Source organism: Accipiter gentilis, chromosome 22 (genome assembly GCF_929443795.1).
Source record: "Accipiter gentilis chromosome 22, bAccGen1.1, whole genome shotgun sequence".
NCBI classification, from domain to species: domain Eukaryota; kingdom Metazoa; phylum Chordata; class Aves; order Accipitriformes; family Accipitridae; genus Astur; species Astur gentilis.
The window spans coordinates 5796196-5822711 of NC_064901.1; the positions used below are offsets into that span (position 1 = coordinate 5796196).

The 26516-nt window shown below is 36.0% G+C and overlaps 1 protein-coding gene across 8 annotated transcripts in view; it reads left to right on the forward strand.

The window, feature by feature from the left end:
* Positions 1–26516, forward strand: part of RALGAPA1 (Ral GTPase activating protein catalytic subunit alpha 1) — a 134330-nt gene that overhangs the window by 31630 nt on the left and 76184 nt on the right. For 3 of the 8 annotated variants that reach the window (XM_049825469.1, XM_049825470.1, XM_049825472.1), the window contains exons 13-20: positions 750–898; positions 2255–2384; positions 2994–3231; positions 6224–6385; positions 17182–17349; positions 20666–20790; positions 22982–23198; positions 24344–24520. In XM_049825469.1, coding sequence (XP_049681426.1) covers positions 750–898; positions 2255–2384; positions 2994–3231; positions 6224–6385; positions 17182–17349; positions 20666–20790; positions 22982–23198; positions 24344–24520 — 1366 coding nt within the window. Of the gene's footprint in view, positions 1–749; positions 899–2254; positions 2385–2993; positions 3232–6223; positions 6386–10773; positions 10915–17181; positions 18751–20647; positions 20791–22981; positions 23199–24343; positions 24521–26516 lie in introns of all 8 variants that reach the window. The other 5 variants (XM_049825467.1, XM_049825468.1, XM_049825465.1 and 2 more) reach the window with 4 other exon arrangements.

Sequence of the window (26516 nt, forward strand, 5' to 3'; positions counted from 1 at the left end):
TAAAATCCAAAGTTCTCAGTAGAGGGAAATTACAACTGTAGAACCAATGATTTCCTGTACATGTGGATTAAGGAAGAGAGGTTAAAAATAATTGGAAATCTAGGGCTCACTGTGATTCAAATACTTCTCAAACTTACGCAAAAATATAACAACACTTTAGTAGTAGCTCCTGTAACTCCTACAGTGTCCTTGCCTACTTTTTTTTCATCATTTTTGTTCTGAAAGCCCTAATTCACTGTCCACTGAAGTCAACCACTTTGGAGAAGTGTTTCCTACTTTTGGTAAGCCTTGCTGATCACAGTGGGATGAATGCTTTAGTCTCCCAGAACATAATACAGGCCTCGTCATGCTGAAGCACACACTGTGTATCAGGACTATTTCAGGTAGTTTAGCATATATTATACTAGTCAGTTCCTGGTTTACAGGTGGAACTTTTGTCCAGTGGACTTCTTTACTGGGACATTTTTGTCCATCATATTAAAATAATTGTATAGAGTAGTTTATTGTACCATCTGTCTATGAGAGCAAAAATACACAAATATGTTTTGTAGAAAAAAATGGGAAAACATCAGTTTTGTTGTTGTTTTATCATCATGTCAAGCTGACTTATATTTAAATATATACTTCTGAGTGCATACGCAGCATTTTCTGTTAATCATAGATTTTTCTCTTCCTGGTTACTATTAATTGAACTGCTGAAAATGTCAAAGTGCTTCAAGCTCATAACATCCAATCTTTTCTACTTACAGGTTTTTATAATAAATTCTTCAAATATATTCTTTCTTGAACCTGCAAATGAAATTAAAGCTCTGCTGGATGAACACACTGATATGTGTAAACGCATTCTTAATATCTACCGTCACATGGTAGTCCAAGTGACTATGGACAAGAAGACATGGTAAAATGCTAATGCTTTTATCTTAGATTATTAGTTCACAAGATAAATGTGAAAACTTACTTGGTAGTAAATCCAGTAGAGTAGTATTGACTATGTGAATCAGTTGCTCTAAATCAGTAAATGCATGGACTTTAACATCACAGGCAATTTACCACAGGGGAAGAGGTTGTCTGCTCTGTTAAAGCCAGTAGTAAGCACCTAGTTAGTTTGAGGTAGTTTAGCCCTCAGTGAAAAAAGAAGCAAGCTAGGTTGTACAGACTACTGTTAAGGAGCTACTGATGACTTTTTTCCAGGGCATTTTGCTTATGTGTCAAAGTGCTAAAATATGAAGAGAGCCATGAAGCTTCACAGCCTTATTTAAAAATAAACAAAAAATCCTCAGATAAGCATGGATAACTATTATACAGACATGGGTTGCTCTTGATCTGTAATTGTGTACAGGAGTCCATGTACTGTTTAACTGTTTTGTTCCTTTGCAGTGCTTAAGGTGCCTAGCAGGTACAGGGGAACCCACTTTCAAATTAATTTCTATTATTTCCCCCTATCCTTTAAATAGCTGTCTCTAATGATATAGTATATTGTTTGCCACCATTTTACATTACAAGGAAGCAGTAGCAAGGGGATTTCCTTTAAATAGCTGTCTCTAATGATGCAGTATATTGCCACCATTCTTCATTGCAAGGAAGCAGTAGCAAGGGGATTTCAAATGGCTGATGTACTCCATTTTAACTTCACTTGTATTCAATCTGTCACTAATATTTCTTGAACTCTGGGTAAGTAGAGCTGACATTACATGTCATGTGAAGCTTGTCTCCTCTTGTGAGGAAATAAAGAGTCAGTTCAAGGCTAGCCGCTGGGAAACTTGGTAGTAATAACAGCAAACAGATACCACTAGATCAGTATTTTCTTCCCAGTTTCACATCCCTGTAAAGAAGTGACTCTAGACCGTGATGGCAAAGATGGCACAACACAAAATAATTGATGAGGTATGTTAATCATAATGTAACATTGCCAAAACCTGTCATTCATAACAAAAAAAATCCCGAAACCAAAAAGTAAAGGCTCACATTGGATATATAATTAAAACTTTGCCTGTAATTTCAGGCCATTGAAGGTGATAGCACTTGAATGACCTGGCAGAAGATGTTACAGGGTGACAGGGATTCCTGACTCTCAAGTGTGAAAAGAAGATTGGAGTAATTTCATTTGCAATAACCAAGTTAGGCTGCTTGTAATTACTATGTCCTGTTTGGAATTTGTTTGAGCAAAACAAGCTTGGTTATTATCTTTAGAAGTATCCTGGTATATATAGAAGTATAATAAAATGGTAACTGTAAGTTTAATATTGTTTTGCAGGGAACAGATGCTACTTGTGCTGCTCAGGGTTACTGAATCTGTGCTGAAAATACCACCCCAAACTTTCCTGCAGTATCAAGGCAGAAAAAACTCCACTTTAGCTGGAAGACTTGCAGGACCTCTTTTCCAGGCAATTAAAGATAAATTCACTTTAATTCAGCTTAATTTTGACTAAGAGATTAGATGCAACAACCACTGTTGGTTTGTCATCTTAAATCATTGATCATGTTACCCAGATAACATTGAAGGGTGTGGGTTAAAGAAATGGCTACATTTGTTACGTTCTGTCCTTATATTTAATGACACTGTGACAATGGGTTTTGGGGTGCTATGAAATTAAAAAATTGCTGTCCCTTAGTTGAGTTGGGATAACTGGCAATGTGTGCAGTTTTAGTCTGCTTCCATTGCAAAATTAGGTCAGGTCAGCACAAAATCTTCCATGCCATCCATTCCTAACCAACTGATTTGTTTTGTGTTTTGGTTTTTGTTTTTGTTTTTGTTTTTTTAATTCCTTGCAGTAAGCTGTAGCATATCCTTTCAAAGTTTATAGTTGCAGAGTGCTGTTGTGGCTTCTCTGTAAATAGGATCTGTAAAGTAAAAGTCTCTGTACTGGTGATGAAAAGAGTGTCAGGACTATGCAGAAATTTCTGTGGCAGTTAGAAGCTTCCTTTTAAGCAGTAACATTTGAATGTTGTCATCTTAGGTTCAGAACCCAACTTTTCTCACTTTATTCTTTTAGACTCTTATAGTAGCTTGGATCAAAGCGAATCTAAATGTGTACATCTCTCGAGAACTTTGGGATGACTTGCTGTCTGTAATGTCATCACTGACATATTGGGAAGAGCTTGCCACTGAATGGTCACTGACAATGGAGACACTAACTAAAGTACTAGCTAGAAACTTGTATAGCCTGGACCTCAGTGACTTGCCATTGGATAAATTGAGTGAGCAGAAGCAGAAAAAACACAAAGGCAAAGGTAAGACAACACTGTATAACACATAATTTGAATTTGGGATGGGGTAATGAGATGTTTGGCACAGCATAATTTTGGTCTAGCCTTTTTAGTATACCTAATTAGGCCTCTCTATCACCTGAAATAACCCAGTTTCTTTCAGATAAGATTGATTTTTAGAACCACCACAAAACCCTCACGTTAAGATTAAGTCCTGCAAATAGGCACATATGCAATGTAGTTCTTAAAGGTGTGTTGAATTTAACCTAAAATGTTATACTGTAGTGGGTTATGCCTTTCTCCTTTTATCAAAGCAATTAAATAGTTGAGTCCCAATCATAACTTCTTGAAAGTAACAATGATTATACGTCTGGTAAAAAATAGCTAGCTAGCAAGTGGCTATTGCAAGCACAATTGGAATATTGATCCTGAAATCCAATGAATGTTGTTTAAAGATGAAATGTAAGGTGAACATAGTTTTGTTTGGGTACTAATTCATCACTAAGCCATGGTGAAGACAGGTTTTGTCAAAATGACCTTGTTGGACTACTTAAGAGAAAGGATACCTTTAATAATCTATGTGAATGGTACCAGTTTTTAAACTGATTCCTAAACAATGCAGGAAATACTCTGTAGGACATAATATGGGGAGAGGAGGTGGCTACTTGCTTATAATGGTACAGTTCTGGAATGGGTAAGGGACAGGAAGTCTGTCCTCCTGGATGGAGGGCTGGATTGAGAGTTGCAAAACCAGGATTCCCTTCCCAGATCAGAGACTGACTTTCTGCATGTGACCATGAGCAATCATTTCTGTCTTTGTTTCCACTTCTGTAAAACATGGGTAACGATATTGCTCTGCTTTAAAAAGTGCTTTGAGATCTAATAGAAGCAGGATTATATTTAGGGTGAGTAATAAAGATGGAAAAAAAAGTATAATTTTTAGTCTACTGTTTATTTTTCTGTATTCTGATTGATGTGGTTCTCCAGTCAAACCTGAGGGAAGGTACTTCCTACTAATATCTTACGGCTTGTCAGTGAGAAGTAATATATGTGGATTCCCTGTCTTAAAGAGGATGTCCCTGTAGACTATTTTTGCTAAAAACATTTCACATGCTTCCAAATTTCTCATCTTGAGCAAAAGCATTATTCACGCTTTAGTTCTTCTGGTGTGTGACAGCTGGACAAAAATACATTTCTCTGTAGTTGACCCTGAGAGGTTGTTCAGACCTGTTTTTGTTTTCCTATACTATATATCTTCTTTTTCTTGTGGTTTAGAAAAAAAGAAAAAAAAAAGAGAGAGAAGTCTGATGTCAGATAAGAATGTGTATAGTTATTTGAATATAGGCTTAAAAACCATTCTGAATCATCTGTATCACCCATACAGAGCCACATGAGAAGAGTTCGTGTTAGCCTTCAGTAATAGAGTTCCAGAGAAAGCCTCTGTTGTTATATGTGAGTTGCAGAGTTAAATCCAGCTTTGGAAGAAATAAATACCATACAAATTATGCCAATTTCTTTGGCCCTGTTCATTAGCTAATAATAATGAACATGTTGTACTAGTGCTCACTTTCCAAGAAGATGCCCTTTTAATGATTGTAATTGTTTATCAAGTATAATTTTTGTTTACATGAGTTCAATTGAGAGCAGGCCTGAGGAGAAGGACTTGGGGGTGTTGGTTCACGAGAAGCTCAACGTGACCCGGCAATGTGCGTTTGCAGCCCAGAAAGCCAACTGTATCCTGGGCCACATCAAAAGAAGCGTGACCAGCAGGTTAAGGGAGGTGATTCTGCCCCTCTGCTCTGCTCTCGTGAGACCCCACCTGGAGTGCTGTGTTCAGCTCTGGGGCCCCCAACATAAGAAGGACATGGGCCTGTTGGAGCAAGTCCAGAGGAGGGCCACAAAGATGATCAGCAGGCTAGAACACCTCTCCTATGAAGACAAGCTGAGAGAGTTGGGGTTGTTCAGCCTGGAGCAGAGAAGGCTCCGGGGAGATCTTAGAGCAGCCTTTCAGTACCTAAGGGGGGCCTTCAAGAAAGCTGGAGAGGGACCTTTTTACAAGGTGATAGGACAAAGGGTAATGGCTTTAAACTGGAAGAGGGTAGATTTAGATTAGATGTAAGGAAGAAGTTCTTCACTGTGAGGGTGGGGAGGCACTGTAACGGGTTGCCCAGAGAGGCTGTGGATGCCCCATCCCTGGAATGTTCAAGGCCGGGTTGGATGGGGCTTTGAGCAACCTGGTCTAGTGGAAGGTGTCCCTACCCATGGCGGGGGTGGGGGGGTGGAACTACATGATCTTTAATGTCCCTTCCAACCCAAACTATTCAATGATTCGATGTGGATAAGAAAATACATTGCAAATAGTCTTTAGTTCACTTTTTTTTTTTTAGAGAGTTGGTTTTGATAGCTTCTCATATGAGCTTTACTTCAATATAAATGTCAAATCTGAATTTGGTCCATCTTTTCTTAATTTTAGTATAGTATTTTTTTGTGAATTTCTAAAGAGCCTTGTTCTCTGAGCCCATCATCCCATTTTTTTTGCTTTTGCATTTTGTATTAAAATATTTTGTCATCTTTATTTCATGTTCCTCAAATGTCAGGGATTATTTGGGAAAAAACCCGCAATATTAGTAGTCTGTAATGTATCATTTTGTGTGTCTTCTCTAACAGGAACAGACAAATGAAAAATTTCTCTAGTTACATTATTTTATGAGGCTACAACCTTTGTAAACCCAATTTCCTTGTGGTTTTGCACTTGATCCATCAGGAAAAAAAAGCACAATAGTTTAATAACACCAACACTTCTGAAAAAGTTTGAGTATCCCTCAGTGTTAATGTTGGCTGTGAGTAGGCTTATATATTTAAAAACCAGTAATGAGCTGTTTAGCTTTTGAAATCATGCTTGCTTTGGTAACATAATTTATTCTATCCAGCTTTAAAACTCTTGGAAAGAGCAGAGCTACAAATATCTGATGATACCAGAATAGAAGTGAATAGATTTGCAATTCTATTTTTGCAGGAGTTGGGCATGAATTCCCAAAATCTTCCGTTGATAAGTCCTTTTCTAGAGGCTGGAGCCGTGATCAGCCTGGACAAGCACCAATGAGACAGCGCAGTGCTACAACCACTGGGTCTCCAGGAACAGAAAAGGCAAGAAGCATAGTACGGCAGAAAACAGTTGGTACGTATCTGTAAAAGCTAATATAAGTGACATTTGAGAAAGGGTAAGGAATTAATAACTGACTTTTTTAGCAATGTGGATAACTTCTCTCCACAAAGTATATTATCTATAATAATGGGTTAAATGTGTAAATTATGCAGCCTTATGCGCTTAGAGAGTAGCTGAATAGCTTGTGGTTACTAGAATCACAGTTACTGCAAGTAAGTTTGATCACATGCCTAAGCTGAGTTGGAAAAATAATACTGTTCTGTGTATATGAAAGATAAAAAATTGGGAATGGTTTGAGCAATGGTATGGATAGGTGGGTAATAGAAGGCTTTTAAAGTGTGTGTTTTCATAAATTGTGCAAAAAAATAGGCTGAGTATTTTCCAGCTGTGCAAAGAAAAGTGTGACAAATACGTATATGTCTGCATAGTTTATAAAATGTGTTGTCTGAATCTTGCATTAATGAGAGATTGGCACAGGTTTATGCAGTTCTCCATTTCTGAAGTCATCGATTTCTCAACTTCATTACTTGCACTTCCTGTGTTAGAAATGAGTGATGCTAAACAGTGCTTTAGGTGGATCACTCAAAAGAAGACTCATTTATGTTTGTATGATTTGCTTAGAATATCTTAACATGAACTGGACTACAAATTTCTTTACTCTTGTTGTCTCATCTTGATGATCTCAGTGCTATTCCTTATGTGAAGGAAAATTAAGCTGGTTTTACGTTTCATTTAAAAGAAGAAACTTTTAAGGATTATCTCTTGCTATTTTACTATCTCTGTAGTAGTAGTGGCTTCAGGCATTGTGTGGTGTTGCTTCACTGATACTTATTGGAAGCAGGTACATTCTGACAGTTTTAGAAACTGGGGATGCGTATTGGCAGTTGAATGTAAAATTGTGTTTCAGAAATTAACATTTTCTTTCTTTTAAAAAAAAATTTTTTTTGGAAATTAATTTGCAATTTTTTTTAAGTTGCAGAGGTTATTTAGCCAAAGGTTTTACTTGAATATTCTTCAAAATTGTCCATTTAAAAAAATTGTTTTCTTATAAGGCTGTTGGGGGCGTGAGAGAGTTAATTGTTCTATAAGCAGTACGAACACGTGAGAAAATAAAGTCACTACTCCAAAATTTCCTGTCTTTTTCATGCATTCAAATGCTACACAGCTTTTTCCTGTATCTCATGCTTGACAGCACTTGACTAAAGTTTTTCTTATGCATCACAGATACTTTATATGTAATTTCTACTTCTCTGTAGATAGTCTGCGATTAACTGTTGCGGTGTTTTTGTTTTGAATCTTAATTATCTTAACAAGGTAAAGCTTATGTTAAAATTTCTCCTTCCCAAATTGTTAATATTTCAGATATTCTGTCAGAAGCTTATGTTGTTCGGTCAATTTATTAATGGTTTTGTTTTGCTGCTATTTGAAAAATGGCTATTTATATGATGTTAGCCCTAAAATGACTGAAATTTATCCTAATCAAGCTATATATTGACCTGGTTAGCAGCAAACTAATCTGATTTTAGTTTCACTGTACTTCAGCTTCCATGGTTTTGTTCCTTTCCTCCAATTATCTTACATATTTGATATTAATAAGCCAAGTTTGTATTACTGTCACCACTTAAAATTTCAGCTCCATTCATAGTGTAGAACACCATCTGTGGACAAGCATCACAGCATTAGTAGGGTGATTTTAAAAGATGAAAAGCCCAAAAGGAGTTGCCAGAGCCAGAATCCCAAACTGTTCAGTTTTTTAAAATACTAATGAAGAATATATTACAAAAGCTTATGTCTTAACTGTCTGCAAACAGTTGCTTGTTATTGTCTCTCAGGTCTGCTAAGAGAGCTGTTGGGATGCTTCTTAATCTGTGCCAGTTAACACAAGGTCACATAATAAAAAAAACTGGTTTATAGTCACAACAAGTAAAATTTTCTATAGAACATTTTGCTGCTCAGATCTTCTCTTTCAGTTTAACATTAGCTCCACAAACTAAGTCTGGAACTGAGTCAGACCTCAGATATGTTGCATGATATCTGATATGTAGTGTATTTCCTTTGACTGTGAGTAATATACTCTTTATATCTGAGTAGGGGGGATGTGCATGTTGAATATTTTATGGTAAGAAAAAGCTGGGTTTCTTCTTCATCTGTTTTGTGTTGTACACATTTTGTGTACATTTGTGCACCTCTGTTCTTGAGCCATCCTCATGCCAGCACACATTTATTGCTGCACCAAATTTGTGTGTTATGTGTGTGTTACTCAAATAAAAATCACAGCTTTTCTGATATGCAGTGTGTACATTTTTAGCCTGAACTTATGTAAAGTAATTTTTGGAAAAGGGCCTTCAAACTTGATATGCATATGGGTTGAAAAATCTTCTGTAGGGCTAGGTACAGAATTTGTGACTTAGGCAGCAGATTCTAGTCCTACAAAAAATAAAGAATTTAGTAACCTATTGTTCTGCTTTTGTCTATAGACAGCAGTGGAAGGTTATAAACTGTTAAATAACTAGTCTACATTCTGGTATTAATTAAGTCTGTATCTACTTAACTACTTCAATGAATGTGACAGATTTTATTTAAAATAAGTATTCACTGAGATCACATTTTCCTTTTACAGGATCTCAAAGCTAATTTTGCTTTCAATAATAATACACTACAATTTTTCCTTAAAAAGTTTCCATAAAATTTCCACCTTCCAAATTTTAAATGGGTTCTGCCCCCCCCCCTTGCTAGTATCAATGTAACATGGTGGAAGAGATCCAGTCAAATTACAAGAGACGCTTTATGTTAAGATTTATAGTCAACACAGTATCTGATCTCAAAAGCTTGCTTTATTTAGAATTGTAGTATCATTTAGGTTGGAAAAGACCCTTAAGATTTACTACATAGCTTGTTATTTTTTCTCTTGCCTACATTAATTTTAAGATGCACAATGATGAATGTAATGCATCGATCACTGTATCCTGAATCTTATTATTATATCTCTTACAGACATGTTAAAGCCTTACACATAATTGCCCCCTTTTTTTTTTTTTTTTTAAATTTGTTTCTGTCTTATAAACTAAGTTTAACAGAGAATGGCTTCAGTCTTAAAATGTCTGTCTTTCTGAATTGTTTTTTCAAACTGGTGTTAAGACTCCACTTAAGTTGTGCTGCATTTGTCAAATGTGTTTTCGGCTCTATGTACATTGACCTATTCAAGTTATCTGCATGTTGCTGTTAGGGACAATTTAACCTGATTTAGAAGTGTGATGTGCTCAACTTTCACTGCACTCCATTTATGTACTTCTGATTCCCATACAGATCAGGAGCACTAAGATTCTAAGTCTATATTCCATGTTGTTTTGAAAATATACGCAGAAAAGATCAAAGACATATTAAATATTGTACTGACAATATTTATGTAAGATGCACTGAAGTTTCCTTAAAAGAAGTTTATCAGCAACTATTTTAAAACAAGTTACCAAATTTGCAACAGTTTGAAAAGGAAACTGCTTGAAACAATGAACATTACTTTTTGAAGAACTTCAAGTGTGCTTTGAGAGTGAATGCAGTATCAGTTCCTGCTATGTCTTAACTCTGACAAAGGAAAACAGATGTCATAAAGATTAATTTTAAATCTGTTAGAAAAGCTGCAGATATAACCTTGATCCTGATGCCACAATTCTCATGTAAGTTTTCCATTCCGTAGGACTGTTGGCAGGATGTGAAATACGAAAAGGTAAATTAGGATCAGTTTAGCAAGATTTATCCAGTATTGATTAAAAGCCAGACCCTATGGTTAAGAGACAGTTTAATGCTTTTTGTTGTCAAACCATTTCACTTCAGTCACTTCATTTTTAATTTGGAACTATAACAAGTTGTATTGCGAATTTCTCCACGCAGAACTGGTCATTTTTTCCTTATGCTTTTGAATCTCTTTTGGAGAATCATAAATTCAAGAGTATGGGTATATGTAAAATTCAGAGATGGTTTTTCAGGAGTAAACCAAAGGAAACTAGAAAAATGCAAATGTAGTGTAAGTTGCTTTTTCTGTTAAAAAATTTCAAGTTCTGAGTGCTTGTGGAGTGACTTTGATTTTTCAACCCCTGATGCAGTGGGAAAAAAAGTCTTAATCGGTTTCTTGATTTTGAATGCAAAATCTCTGTAATCGTCATAATAAAGGCATTGTTGCTGCTTTACATAAAAGTTAAAAACTCAAAATGTCTTATGTGTCCACTGATTTTTTTCTTTCTTACAGCTCTGCCAATATCTGCCGTGCTGAAATGTTTTAATTTTTGAATTTTCTTCCTTTTTATCTTTGTTTTCTCTGTTGCTGCTTTTTTCTGTGACACAAGCCTTTCATTATAGTCACTCTTCTTTTTTCCTTCCCCACTTCTTTCTTTTCCTTTTTAAAGCCATGAGAAGCCGATCCATTGGTGAATGTGCTCTGCCATCGGCCTATATACGCAGTGCTAAAAGTGCTCCTGTTCTGATCCATACTTCCAAACCCTTCTTGCCTGATATTGTTCTCACTCCCCTTTCTGATGAGCTTTCAGGTAGTGCCACCTCTGCTAATTTCTGCACCCCCTTTATCACTTTTTTAAACCTTCTGCTTTCAAATTCCGCTAAATCATTAAATTTTTCAAAGTAAAAGTACTTGGGGGATGGGGGGAGAGGGGAAGAGATTAAGAATGAATATTTTTGAGCTATGTAAAATACCATGCTATTTTGCAATTCATTCTGGAACTGTTAGAAGTTAGTGCTGTGCCAATGTTTACTATCATAAAAGTGAAAATTGGAGAAATCTCTTGCTTTTTCAATTTATTGGTAAACAGTAATATAGCATCTGTATACCAGAGAGTACAATTAATCTAAAGTTTTTATTTGTGATGAGTGCGGGAGGGAAAGGAAAAACTTAATTTTACTTTGATTTGCCATTTACATCTTTCTATGTAAATGTTTTAATTCAGTGTCATGAATGATAATGTTATACTTTAGCTCCCATGAAAGAAGAATGTCTGAAGGATATGGTATCATATAATATGTTTTACAGTATACCTGTTTTTCATTAATATATAAAAACATTTACAAATCTATAAAGTTTGGAATTCTGAGGTGCTGTGTTTTGGTGGTATTTTCCAAATGATCCATTTTTTTACAGAGTTGTAGCTTTCCTCAACATCATGTTTGGTCCAGCAGGGTGGTTGGCTAGAAGTTTGACAGTAGCTTTCTTTGGATAATTTTCTTTGAACAAATAGGTTCAGTGATTAGAATTAGCACATATTTTAAAAATGCATGCATGAAAGTTTACAAATAATGGGTTTATTTCTTTTTCCTGCGTTCCACCTATTACATAGGTGTAAATTAGTGGTGTGTTAAGGCTGACAATCACATTATGCCTTTGTCTCCCTGAGTGGAAAAAAAAAAAGTACAGCAGGAGGACTGTATATAGAGTCAAAACTATGTATAAATATAAGGACTTAATGGCAAAATTTCTCTAAGGAAGATACGGTTTTTTTGGGAGTGGGGTTTTTTTCTGTCTCTCCTGCCTGCCTTTGTTACTCAAGAAGTATCAAGAACTGTATTTTCATAATTGTATTTTGTTATGTGTCCAAAATTAAGTTGTCTTGTTGTGAAACAGAAACTTGGTGCCTTAGTATTCAATCTGAAGACATAAATAGAGAGTCAGGGAACTTCAAGGAACCCACTCTAGAGAGACCAGATTTTCACAGTAAAAAATTATAAAGTATTTTAACGCAAATCTTGACACCACAAATAAAGAATAATAAAATACAAATTATATGTAGTAAATTACTAAATGTGTAAGTGCAAAGGATATCTCTTCTGAGATATAAATTATTAGAACACAGAAGATAGGTTTTTCATGTATCATTCCTATAAAAAACCCTATTAGGAAATATGTCTTACCTGGCCATAACATTGTTGGAAATAGTCAATTCTTAATGAAGATCTTAAAAGCACCTGCAGAAGGGAATGAGCTTTCATATCGAAGTATTATTTTGTCATATAGTCACTGATACTTAATTATCCTGTCCTAAAGAAGGCAAAAGTGCTTTTGCAGTCAATTTTATCATCCGTGTTTCTGAAAAGTCCTGGCTTGCATCTTACTTCTAACGTGTCCCAAACCTGATGGTTCTCTTGCTCTTATCCTTTCTGCTGATACTCATCTGATAGAAAAACTGCACGACCAATGTAGTCCTTAAAAGTGAAATAATTTTACAGACCTTTGCATTTCTAACATAGAAAGTCCTAGGCACTTCCTGGATTTGGTGTCTTCTCAAACAGATGGGTGTTGAAGCAGCTTCACAATTGTGCCCAAGAATCTTGAATATTGACAGAAGACTAAAAAGTTCTAGTGAAGGAAGCAAGCTGTTACAGTGTTGATGGGGAAGTAGCAGAGTAAAGGAAAAACTATCCACTGGATCAGAGAGCACTTTGCTCTTTTAATTTTCTGATTTTTTTTTTTTTAATTGCACTCTCTCTCTTCCTTTTTTTTTTTTTTTTTTAAAAATATGGAGCTTTATACTTTTCCTTGCCTTTTCTTCTTACAGTAAATATATTTGTATCCGAAAGCCTTCTGTGTCTAGATATACAGCATGTAATTTGGAAAGTAATCAAATTGTTTCTATCATAAGCATGCTTTAGGTAATGAATGATGTTTAGCTAGCTGTGACAGCCCTTCCTCTTATTTCATGATTATATGAATGTCCATTATCCAAACTGACTTTCAGATCCAACATAACTTGAAGGAGAGGATATTTCAAATGAATAGGGTGCCCTAATGTTAAGTTTTCTGAAGTAGTATTCAGGTCCTTTTTAGCTGTGAAACTCCTCATTGAAAGATTGACTCACTGAACACTGGGGAATCTTGACAGGTAGTCCAAAAGAAAGCATTTATGGGAAACCTTTACCTTATGTATAGTACAGTATATAAATTTTCAAGAGTAAGGCAGAACGCCCCACTATAATTAGTTATTTATTGAGACATGATGTTTCTGCTTGAAGATCAGTCAGTAGGTTAACAAAACTTATTGGAAAAGCTCAATATTGACATCTTGTCATCTAGCCTCGTAGAGGATGCTTTTCTTGAGACTGTAATTCCTTCATGTAGTTTCTAAGTTATGCTATATTTCGGTGTGCAGAATATTTGCAACTTTTCAAATAGGATCCAGAAAGTGGAAGTGGAGATTTATGCTTTAACGTATTTACTTAGGAAAGTGATTTGGTATAGTGCAGTTGTTGCAAATCTGCAATATTTCAAAGAGCCTTTCTTTTAACCTGTTAGAATCATAGGAAATCCAGTCTTGCACGTTTACAGGATAACTAGCAAAATAACCATTCATTCCTGGAAAGTGTTGAGCATATTCAAGTACAAGACCACTCATGAAAAAAAGTGTCGGTGAGATGTAGGCAAGATTCCTAGAAGCAATGGACCACAACAGCAGACTAATGAATTGCAGATGGGAGACTTCCTTGTCCACTGGGACTAAAAGAATCAAAGGAAATATTAACATGAAAGGGAGATGTGTATTAGCCCTTTACAACCTTGCTTCCTAATCAGTAAGTAATCATTAAGATGAAATATAAAGAAATCATAATTGTAATGTCAGTATGGCTGTAATTATTCTTTAATACCTGAAACTCACACAATGAGTGTGTTCTTATAAAAGAATTGAAATGAAAGCTGAGAAGCAAAACGTTATTTTTTTTCCTCCACTTTCTGAACTAACTTTCCATGATGAAATATAATCCTGTCTCAACATTACATGGGAATCTTCTACTTGCACTCATTCTGCCTTGCCAGAATGTGTCTCTCCATGAGCTTGTATTTTAGCTTACCTATCTCCACACTTGATGCTGAAAAACCTCCTTTCTGCCTTTTAGCAGAAAAAGGAGAGGTAAGGTTGATTTAAGGAAAGTTGTGATTGGGTGAGATTGGCTAGAGCTACCAATTTCAATCTCTTCCTCACTGTAACATACTAGGAACCAGGCCAGCATTTCTTCTAAGTACGTGCTGTGTGTTAGATACACAGCCTTCTGGCGCACAATTGCAATGTAGTTAATGAAAACTCCTTAGGAATTGATGCTGTCCCAGTTTGACTGTATACCTGTGTGCAAAGGTGAGCCCTGGTTGTGAAGGAGCTGTTTCTTTGGGTTTTTAAACATTGTCTGTATTTTTAGTGCTGATATTTCAATAGCAGTATACTTGTCGTTTCCTTAATTTCTTCCTCTGTTCTACAAAAAAGAAATCTCTATTGGCACAAGCACTACATGTTTGTTTGAAAATGTTTGTGTACTTGTATGTGCTAGTCATGCATACATGAGCACCTAAAACTAATACTGGATCAACATTGAAATAAATCTAGCTGAATTTATTTCAATCTGTGGAGCTGCTTGGCATGCATTTGGAGTTCTCCAGTAATTTTTAACATCCTAGAAAATCATTATCACTGCATGCATGCACGGTGTGCAATCCTTAGGCGGCTGCTTTAGGTAAGCTTGAGTTTATAAAAGGTATGAAAGATGCATATTGAGGGCTCAAGATGAGATCGGTGTATCATAGTTACATACATAACACTGTCATACATATTTCTGACTGAGTCCTATGGTCCTTTCTTTGCAGCTGTAAGAAATAGCTTTGAGGCTATATAAGCATAGCCTGTGTTAATCTCTGCCTAAGTCAATAGAGAGTTTGAAATAACAGCTCCAACTAGAGAGAGACACCATTCATTTCAGAAGGTGTTAATTCATGTCGTTAGGAATAAGCTGAACAAGAACAATAATGAGAAATTTGTTGCTTATCAAAGCTGAAGAGAGAGGAAAGGGACAATAAATTCTGCCTTACATGGTGATTTTCAGTTCATGTTTATTTTCTGAAATAGCTTGGATGTCTACTCTCTTTTTCCAATACAGACACCTCTATTTCCTGTCTAATAGCTTCTTTACAGTTAGTAAACTTTGTATCAGGCCAAACTTTAGCTTTCAAATTTTAACTTCTCTGAAAAATTGAGCATGGAAATACCACTTTTCATCATTTTCCAACACATACTTTTAGTTAAGTACAGATGTATCTCTTGCCTCCAGTTTATATACTTTGCTCAGAAGGAAAATATGAGAAAATTCAGCTCCAGCTCTAACATTCTCAGAAAAGTGAGCACTTTAAAACAGGTTTTTAAGGTGACTTCAGATTATCATTATTAAATATTACTGAAATAGGTATAGAGATCCATGAAGTAATAATATGAAATATTTTTAAATTCATTCAACGTAATTTCTTTATTTTGGCAGTAACACATCAGATTTAGGGGAGGGAAAGGGGCTTAAATTTTGTGCTGATTTTAAGTAAATTCACCATTGCAGTTCTGAAGATAAACCCTCCAGATAGAACAACAAGGTAAGTCTGTTTATTGTGGCAAATAACTCTTGGTGTTAAGCTCTTTATTGTTATTCCTGACTTTAAAAACATATCTACAACTTTTTAAGTGGTAGGTAGTAAAAAATAAATCTGGGGAATAAAGGATTCTATCAAAAAGAAACCAACAGAAAATTGAGAAGTCTGTTACTTACCTTACTGTTCAAGTGTCTATAAAAAGACTGCAAGGGATAGCATGAATTCTTGCGATTAGTTGAATTGTCTGTAAGAGAGACTTAGTCTTGCCTACACTGGTGATTTGATAGTATGTAGTGTTCGTATAACCAACATATCAGGAAATCTGAAGAGGAGTGTGAAGCTCCTTTATTGTGGTGTATGATGTGAAGTGAGCTGAAGATACTTCCGTACAATTCCTAGGTGATCCATGTTGGAACTGCAGCTTTCATTACAGTTAACTATGATTTGTACTGATGCTAACATATTAGCAGTCTTCAGAGAGACAAAGAATCACTAATTTAAATGGTCACAACAAATGTTCTGGTCGTTTCATAAACAGAAGTGGTTTTACTCTAATGTTAACTGTTTTGAGGTTGCAGGGTGTTTTTCAGTAGCAGAGTCCTTAATTTGGTAATTCTCATAAATGTCACATTTGCTTGAGTAAAACTGGAAGAAGAAGAGAGGGAGGTAAGCCTCCATTAAGTATTTAGTTTCACATTTTGAAGATGAGAGATAAAACATCCTTTTAGGGAAAAAGGGTATATCTTTATCCATTACGTATAGTCATCTTTTCTGTACAGGGCCAGCTCTTCCCTGTCATTTAAAAGCTTTAGTCTTTGGGTATACACTGTATTACATATACCGTAATAGTCATATTGCATGATAGTATTCTTTCTGATATTTCAGTAATTTATGTATATTCATACATGTTATGAAAAAGCAATAGTTTGCCACTTCAATAGACAATTCTAATTTCCCAGAAAGCTTACTGGTTCTCTTTGGAGTTGTGCATTTTTCTGAAGATGTAAATTCCTTGAAGGGTACTACTGTGAAACCAATTTGTATTCCAGGTAACCATTTCCTGAACAAGGTAGCTGGAATAATATTGGTTGAATTATTGAACTTATTGGCACAGCCCTAGCTTTAACTGTATTTCCAAACGTTCCATGGTCTCACTGTTTGTTCTCATGCATGTTAACATTTAAAACTGTGTTCTGATGGTCTAACTCATTTATATTACATTCTGTACTGGATATTATGTGCGTGTGTTTTTAACACTCTAGTACTGGAAAAAGTATTTTTGTTGTACTTAAGAAAAGAAGGCTCTGGACTTTCCTGGCTCTTAAAGTCACGTAATTAGGATGTAGTGGTAAATAAATATTGTCTCTGTATGTAAATTTTAGTGCATGTTACATATACTTTTTTCCTACAGACATTGATGATGCTCAAATTCTTCCACGTCCACCTCGAGTCAGACATTTTTCACAGAGTGAGGATGCTCCAAGTGAAGTTTTTGGTGCATTAAATGAGGAACAGCCACTGCCACGAAGCAGCAGCACCTCTGACATCCTGGAACCATTCGCAGTTGAACGAGCCAAAGGTGCAGTTCCTGTCATTGACAGTTCATCCCATCATGCTCCAAGCTTACAGAGTTCCACTGAGACCTCTTCAATGCATAAATCCACTGAAAGCCATATCACTGATACAAATAGCAGAGAGTCCTCCTTGGAAGTTGGGGATAGTATTTATGACCATCTTTGTCATTTAATAGGGCCGGTAGAATTTGCAAACACAGCCTTTGAACAAAGCCAATATGTTGACCTTGAAGGTGAAGATGATCTCCTTTCCTCTCTGAGAGAATATCTTAAAGAAAAAGAAGAACTTTGCGGTAACTTTGAGATAGATAAATGTGAGGCTTCTGCTCACGAAGTTGATACATCAGTAAATAGGAATGATAGATTACCGCTGGATGGATTAGAAAATAGAGATCAGACTGGTCAATGCACGAATAGCATCATTGTTACAGAAAGAGCCAGTAACGCAGAGCTGCACCTAGAACAAAACCAAAGTGGCTTTATAAGTAATATTGCACCTACTCAAGTAGACATTTTTACAAGAAATCAAGCACTCGATAAAGCCAGGCAGTTAAATATTGATCAACAATATGAAAGCGTGTTTGATCATGGGTCAAGTAGTCCTAGCAGCAAAGAAGGGAAGAGATACCTGTACAGGCAAGCAGCCACTGAAGCCGATGTAGATGTAGTTGTGGAAGCAGCGGTAGCTGAAAAGCATAAAAGTGCCCAGTTAAATGAAAAAGTAACCAACTCACGTGTTATGCATGCAAAGAAAATTCTTCCTAAAGCACAAGTTAACCCTCAAATGCCTCACATCACAGGCACAAGCAAACTGTCACCAACTAAAAGGAGTATATCTGAAACTGTAACTCATAGGGCCAAAATCATGAAAATAACGACTAAAAAAAGAAATAGTGTTCATGTTACTTTTAGGCCATCTACAGAATCGGTTCAGTTTTACAACCCTCTTGAGAGCAAAGAGGCCGCTTGGAAAGCAAGACTTCGTAAACTTGGTGGCTTCAGTAGTAGCAGTAGTAGTAGCAGCAACAGCAGTACCAGTGCAAGCACCAGCTCATCATCTGTCACAGAGCTGGTTAGACCTGGAATATATAGACCTCTAGATGCGATCAATGCTGCTTCAGCGGGCAGCAAGCAAATTAAGGAATCTACAGAAACTCAAGCAGCCATGTTGCAAAAAGAAGGTATTGCAGTTAATCAGTTCCATAATCGTAGTGCCTTTAGAGCATCAGGTCAGGAGTCAGCACAACAGCAGGGCTCCCTGGGTGGTGTTTATAAAACTGTTGTACATGCTCTTTCGAAGCCGAAGGCAAATGTTTCCCCACAGAGGCAGAACAGAATGCCAGCAGAGGCTCCACTGAGGGATCTGTACAGTCATGTAATGGGCTATTTTGGAAGGAAAGCTGCAGGTGAGCACTAACAGTGTGCAGAGCGCAAAAGGAGAAAGGCAGCACCAGTTTGGCTTAATGCAACTGAAGCAAGCTCTGATAGCAATCAAAAGGCTTTGGGATGATCACTGCTTTCCCTGTTTGGTTATGCATGCGCCTACAGCCAGCTGATTTTTCTCCCAGCATAAGTTACTTTTACGTACTTTAAATTACTAATTTCCCTTTTCAAGATATTTAGTTGAACCTCTTTGCTGCTGAAGACCATCAGGTTAGGGAAGAGGAAGAGACAGTAAATGACCTAATAAAGGATTAAGCCTTGAGAGTTTTGAATTTTCATCCACCATGCAGAGCCTTAAAATTCAGCCTACTGAATGATTGGCATATGTATATTTTATCAGAATGTGCTATTCCACTCCGAGCGTAGCTTGCTTGTCAGAATCGCCTGGCTCTTGACCAGCTAGGTTAAGCCAATTGTATTTCTGGTTCATTTAGTGTGTTTTCTTCTTCCTCCTCCTCCTCCTCTTCCTCCTTTTCCTCCTCCAAAACAAAAAAGCCCCTCAAATTTACATTTGGAGGTCAGTTTAGATAACTCTTAAAAAATGGTCTGGAACAGAAATCTATTACTGGAATGATTTCATTATGACAGTTCTCTGTGAGTCTAATCATAAGGTTTTGTTTGAGTCTTTTTCAAAACACGCTGTAGGCCTTTCTGTATTCATTCATCAAAATGGATGCAGTTACATCTTTGCAACATCTTTCATTGCTTTCTTTTTTCTTGGAATCATGGATGTTCATGAAGGTCTCATGATAGTCTTTCTCCTGCTAACTATGAGACCTCTATGGACTGATCAAAAAAGAAGGCTGTCACCCTAATATCCATTGTCTCAGTTCACGTAGTCTTAAATGAACAATAAATTAACTTTCAGCAGTAATGTAGGTTTTCTTTTTTCCCATTGTTATGCTGGCATGATTAACAGAGGGTTCTGTAATGCATCCTGCATCGAGATGTTAATGCCACCTGAGGGCAGTCTTTGTAAGCACAGCACTTTGAGAGCGTGACTGTCATGGGTCTCAAGCCATTTGCTGCTCTGCAGAATCTAGACTTCTGAAAAAGAGATATTTAGAAAGCGCTAATTTTAGAAGTACCTTTTGTTTGAAATCTGTAGCATTTAACAGAGCCTCGTGATTAGTATGAACTACACTGTGATCTCATGAGAGATGACACTGAGAGAAAAATTCTTACAGAGAAAACATGAACTGGAATAACTTGAAGACTTTAAAGGTGAAGATCATGAAGTCAGGTGTAACAGCCACAGTCAAATATGAACAGTATAGTTATATCAAAAATATAACACTGATAAATGAGTGAACTTAATTAATTGTTCATAACCATTGAGCATCCAGAGTTTGACTTTTCATTCCATGTACTAGCATGTTATTTTATTACATAACATTTTCTTCGCACTATTTATACTAACTGTATACAGTGCCACATTGACATTTGTCATTAGTACATACTACAGCCTAGTTTACTTTTTCCACTACATTGCTCTTCATTAGCAATGCAATGAAGAAGGACCCTGTAGGAATCATACAAAATTTTTAGGATTTATTACTTACTTGTCGTGATATGGAGGAAGAATATATGCTGTATCCTGAAAGCAAGCATTAACAACTTTGAGTAGTGCTTACCTATAAGCTTCTTGCTCTTAAAGGTGGTACTGGAAATCGACTAACCCCTGCTTAGTGGGAAGAAGAAGCCGTACTAATTCTTAAAGTAGAATCTGCTTTAAAAGAGGGAAATTTTTAAAATGCATGTTTGGCCATTTTGATTTTTTTATTTCTGTTAATTAGCAGGTTTTTTCATTTGTTACCTTCTGTTTTGAAAACGTCTTGATGTGTTCTTTACTATATACAGTTGTTCATTTGCTTTTAGCTAATAGAGAGGACATGAGTCAAAAACTGCACCCTATTGATAGTGATATTGGCAGTAGCAATACAAATGTTCCTGACCTCATGGATGAATTTATAGCTGAGAGACTCCGCAGTGGTAGTGCACTGGTAAGCCTTTAAAATTCCTACGTTTCAATATATAAGTCTGCACATATGCGTGAACTTGTCAATGACATTACAAATCAGTTCACTAAAATGTATTTATTTCTCTGGATTTCATGAATCGGGAAGAATTAAGAATATCTATTATTTCTTGCCTTTGACATAGATTCATGCCATTTTATGGCATTTATGTTTTCATATCTAATAAGTCTTCATTGCGGAAGCAATGCAGAAGTTACTGTCAGATGAACAGTCTTGTTGCATTAAACGGCCTTAATTTCAGCTGTAAAGATCTTTGTACACAGACACTTTCAGAATAATAGTTTATATGTAAATTTGCAGTCCTCAGTGTGGCATGTAGTAGGTGCTGTGCTGTAGTATGGTACTATTCTCTACAGGTATAGTCAGTGCCAACAGGCTACGAAACGACACTAGTGTATGTTTTTCCTTCATTTTTTTATTTCACTTAGAAGCATTGAATAATTTCTTGTAAATAGTTCTCTGCTAGTTGAACCAACTTTTCATGTGCTTTCTTCCCACACTTTTCCAGAAGTGTCATGTTGTTTGAAATGTCATAATGAGACATTTTAATCAATTTTAACTGAAGAATTTCTGGTTACTGTTGAATGCTTACAGAATGAGACAACTGATTTGAAGAGATAAGGGGAAATATAAAAAAAAAGTTGCAAATGAAGAACAGAATGGATAACAATTTAAATGTAGTGTTTCAAAATTGTTCTTTTTTCTGCTTAGAATTTTTTAAGATCTTTTTTTTAAGAAGATCATTTTAAGACATGCTCCTGTAGAAGGTTGTCAACAAGTGATTTAGTTGTTGCTAATAAGGGGCAGAAGAAGATTCTTTGAAGTGATTAGAAAAATTTTGTTTATTTCTCATCATCTTTTATAAATGGCAAGAGAGGACCTATAGAGTTTGTCCAAATGTATGCTTTATGCTTTTTTTCTCTTTTGTATTGAACTCATGTTTGTGAAACTTGTTGGTGCAAAGTGTTCTTGTTAGTAAGTCTTGAGTTACCAGACAAAAATGCTAACTTGAAGTCTATTAAAAAAAAAGTTAACCTAGTGTGCAAATTAATAAAATAGAAATCATCGCAGGTGACGACAGAAGAAGAGAAAAAGAGAGGGAATACATAGATGGGCAAGAATATTGATTATTAATAATTCAGACAAGAGAATTGATACTTTTCTTAGGTAGCAAAAAATAGCCAAGATAAGTTTGAATAAGTATTTTGAAACTGCTTCTGCTTTTGGAATCTAGCACACAAAAATAGATATGCTTTCTTAAAACAGAGTACCAACTTAAGTTTAGTTCTAGGTTGTTATATCTATTGTATGCTAAAACGTTGTATCATGAAAAGCTTGTCAGTCTGCGTAGTAAAAGGATAGAGAAGTGACTGGGCCTAGTGTAAAGGGAAGTCATGTTCAGTCTCATAATGCATAAAGATTTCAAGCCATTTCATAAAATGGCTTTTATACTTTTATCTGTCTTCCCTCTCAAGAAAACAGTCCTATCTGTGGAAAAAAAATGGCTTAAAGAAAGACTCCAAATAGAACACCACCTTAGTTACATGAGCAAATCTATATGCCTTATTTCTGCTATATACTGTCTTTGGTGTCCAAGTCAATACCAAGGCTTTCACTTAATCGTAAGAAAATTAATGCATGAATTAGTAAGTTCATTTGCTTGTAGTGTACATAAAATTTTTGCTTGTAGCATGGTAGCCTGTAGGCCAGAAAACACAAATTTCCTTGACATTTTTTTCTGCTTGTGTCTGGAACCAAGGTTAACGAGTTTTCTTTAGTAATTCAGACATAATCTGGAGATAACGTACTTTTTGTACTTTTTGTGCTGTCTTTCTCTCTCAAGTCTTACCTAATGCATTTGTGGCACATGCTAGTCTGAATCCTAGCCTTTTAAGGTATGTGCCCAAAAAGTCATTGTGCAAATAAAATTTGTATTTATGAAATTCTGTGACTGCATGAATTCCTCACTTACTGCTGCCTGTCTGGGGTTTTGGAAAGCCTTGGCTATGTATGTAGTATGATGGCAATTTCTGGTTTAGGTACTTGTGAACTATTTTGTTATATTCTGGTCTTTGCAAACGTGGGATTGCTTTTTCCATTTTATGTACATAAGCCACCAGGTTTGTAAGCTGATTTATGTCTCTTCAATATTTAGAATGTGACAAGAAGAGGAAGCAGTCCTGGCAGCCTGGAAGTTCCTAAAGACCTTCCTGATATATTGAACAAACAGAACCAAATGCGTCCTATAGATGACCCAGGCGTGCCTTCCGAATGGACTTCACCTGCCAGCGCAGGCAGCAGTGACCTCATCAGTTCAGACAGCCATTCAGACTCTTTCAGTGCCTTCCAGTATGATGGCCGCAAATTTGAAAGCAAGTATATTTTTCCAAAAGTAATAGCATTTTTGATTGATTGTACATTTCCCTTTTTTTTTTTTTTTTTTTCTCTTTTTGGTAAAGTTGTATGCCAGCAGTTTTCTGTAAAGTGAGCTTATTTTGATTTCCCATTGAAATCATTAGCAAGTTAATGGACCAAGCAGAGTTCTTGAGAGAGGCTATTGTGTTTATAGTACACTAAACAAAACAGCACTGGAGTACTACTGTGCAAAAAGCAGAACAACAGTGAACAGAAGTTAGAAAGCAATATTGTCTTCTCCCTGGAGTGTATCCGTCTGTTTTGTATAAAATATAAAAATGAAAGGTTACTTATTTCGGAAGTTGTTTTAGTTCTTTTGAAAATATTTAGGTAAAGCTTAAAGAAAGGCTTCTGATATTTTTACAGTGGTCTTTGTGTAGCTATAGATTAGTCGACATACTAAATGTAATATCATGGTAAAATTAGTGTGTTTGGTAAAATTAATATGCTTTGTCTAATAACATAATGCTTTTCATTCATTTCATTTATCCATTCCCACTCTTGTTCAACAGAAGGGGTCATTATGTTTGCTAGGAATTATGACTTCATGTATTATGTAAGAGAGAAATAATGTTTATATGGTAGAATTTATTGAAGAACTTGCAAATTTTAGATATGTAGATGTTACGCAACTATGTGATGGTATTGAAAACAACATTTCAGTGTGATGCTTTTTCTTTAGTGTTGTAAAAGCTGTTTGTTAGAATATCATTTGCCATAATATTTTTAGTTTGAAGTTAGTGCTTTAACAACGAGCTTGGATATTTCTTCCAGCTTGCAAATAAATTCCTTAATGTATGTTTCCATTATTTTTACTTTCATCTCATGTAGGTGCACTTACAACAACTAAACAGAATACAAGACATGCAATAGGAATGCCTTCTCCAGAAGTACAGTCACAGTTTTGTGACAGAAATGAGAATATTCATAATAGTCAATTACTTTCTGCTGTTACATTTTATGTAAATTTTGCAACTGTGTGTTAGTAGCATAGGAGATGTACGTACAAGTTTTCCATGGAGGATTTTGGAGGTCCTGAGCTTTTGATTTTTATTAGTGGTATTTTTAGATTGTAAGTTAATACATTGCTTTCCTCATACAGATTTCAGCTTTGGTACTGAGGCAGGGACACCAGCTTCCACTGACGTTGATGCAATTTCAGGACAGCAACAGAGCGCCGAGGAGCAAGAAGTGGCCAGTCTAACTACGCTCCACATAGATTCAGAAACAAGTAGTCTCAATCAGCAACCATTGTCTGCTGAAGCTGCAACTATTACTGGTAAAGTAAAAAAAAAAAAAAAAAAATTTTTTTTTAAAAAAAGGGGGCATTTATTTCAGAAATTTTCCACCCATCCTGAAGAATCCAGCTTCTGCAATGAATCTATACTCTATATAAGATGATTCTTGGATTTCAATTATTTTTTGATTGCTATTGAAAAGTAGTGTGTGAAATAACATGAATGGAAAACCTTCGTCTGACTTAGTTACCCATATGATCCTTGGCTTGGTGCTAATCTATTTTAAACCCTTCATGAGAAAAATCTATACAATTACCAGTGAGAAAACTCTTATCCCATAATGTATGCTAGGTTTCTTACAAGTGTCCTTCTATTACTAGTAGTCAAATAGCTAATTTTCAGGAAGAGTTTTTTTCCTCGGAAGGCTTTGACAGTGCACTTTCAAACCAGTGTATCACACTGAAGCATCATGGGATTCTTTTATATACATCCATTGTAACCTCTCTCTATATTGTCTGTTGTGTAACTGGGAGCTTTTAATATGCAAAATGTTAGTTACTGTGCCATGTAAGATCAGTTTCATTTGTGTAACTTCAGAGTTCTTTTTGTTTAGTACCTTCCCTGTTGTTTTCATGAAAAAGTAAGCCTGCTAAGGAAGCAGTGTTTCACAGCCTCAGTTGATGAGCTTGAGGTTCCACCAGTTTACTTTGCAACTGTTTCTTGAGAGGGAAGATAACAATTCAGTTAGCAACCACCAAGTGATGCAGTTAATCCAAATTGAATGGCCTCCTTTCTGAAAGAGAAAATATTCCTCTCTGAGGAGCATTTGGAAGAATGGTCTCTTGCCAGATTTTGTAAATGAGAAGTAAAGACGTCCATATTCTTTTTCACACTCCTTGTTCCACGACTGTTATGCGCTACCATTCCTGTTACAACCCTGGGAGCAAGTACCTGTTTATCTGTGAAAACTTATACCTACATTCAATGTCTTGTTCTCTGTAAGAAATCAAACTCTGCAATTTCAGAGATATTGAAAGACATCTTTACTTCCCCTGCCACAATTTTCACTTTCTAAAATTGCCTTTCTGCTGAAAGAAGCATGTATGAGCTTTCTTGGACATTGTTGTTCAGCTTGTTCAACAATGTTCAGCTTGACTTTTGTTCTCTTTGTTTTTACCTTTGCAGTGTGCTCGTTGAAAGTCCCCACAGAAAATCTGTTCTTTTTCTGTTTGCATGTTTTTATATGTTAATAATTTCATTACTGTTGTGATATTTTTGTCCAAGTTTGCACTGTAATTGAATTGCTAAGATTACAATTAATGACTGAGTTGTCCATTGAGAGATTCTGTGGCTGTCTTTTCTTGTTGTTTGGACCACTGTTTTAGAGAGGCAGTTTTTGTGTGTCACATGCATTTAGCTGGGTTTCCTGAGGAAGCAAGACTTGTGCAATTACACTGTCTGTCTCTGTGTGACTGTTCCATGCCTCCAACAGCGTTGGAGCCCATTGTCTAATTTCTGCTAAATTGTAATAGAAGAAAACAGAAGGACACTATTTTTTGAAGTTTTATGGAAGATAGGCAGCTCTCTAGTGAAAATTGCATGTATGTAGAGTCCCATGACAGGGAGGCTGCAACGTGAATTCACTGTATTAGATACCAGCAAATCCATGCAGAAACTCAACCTCAAAACATGCTCGTAAAAAATGAGTTTTCAGTGGTTCTGCTGCTTAGAAGACTACTTTTTTGTAAATAGTTTTGCTATGAAGGTTTTTGGGAGGCAGATTTCTTGGCATGTAGGCATTATTTCATATTCTTAGCAAATGATTGAGTCTACTATTGATTTCTGTTTACTAGTCCTAGAACAAGTTGAACCCATAGTAATCTCAGTCAAATTTGGATCCATATATGCTGGAGTATCTTTTAGTGCTTCTTAGAAGACTCCAGTAGTTCAGCAATTTTTCCATTATTATTTCAGTCCATTCTCTTTTATCATATGAAGGTCTGTTTCCCTCCCCTGCCCGCTCTTTCTCTCCATGTC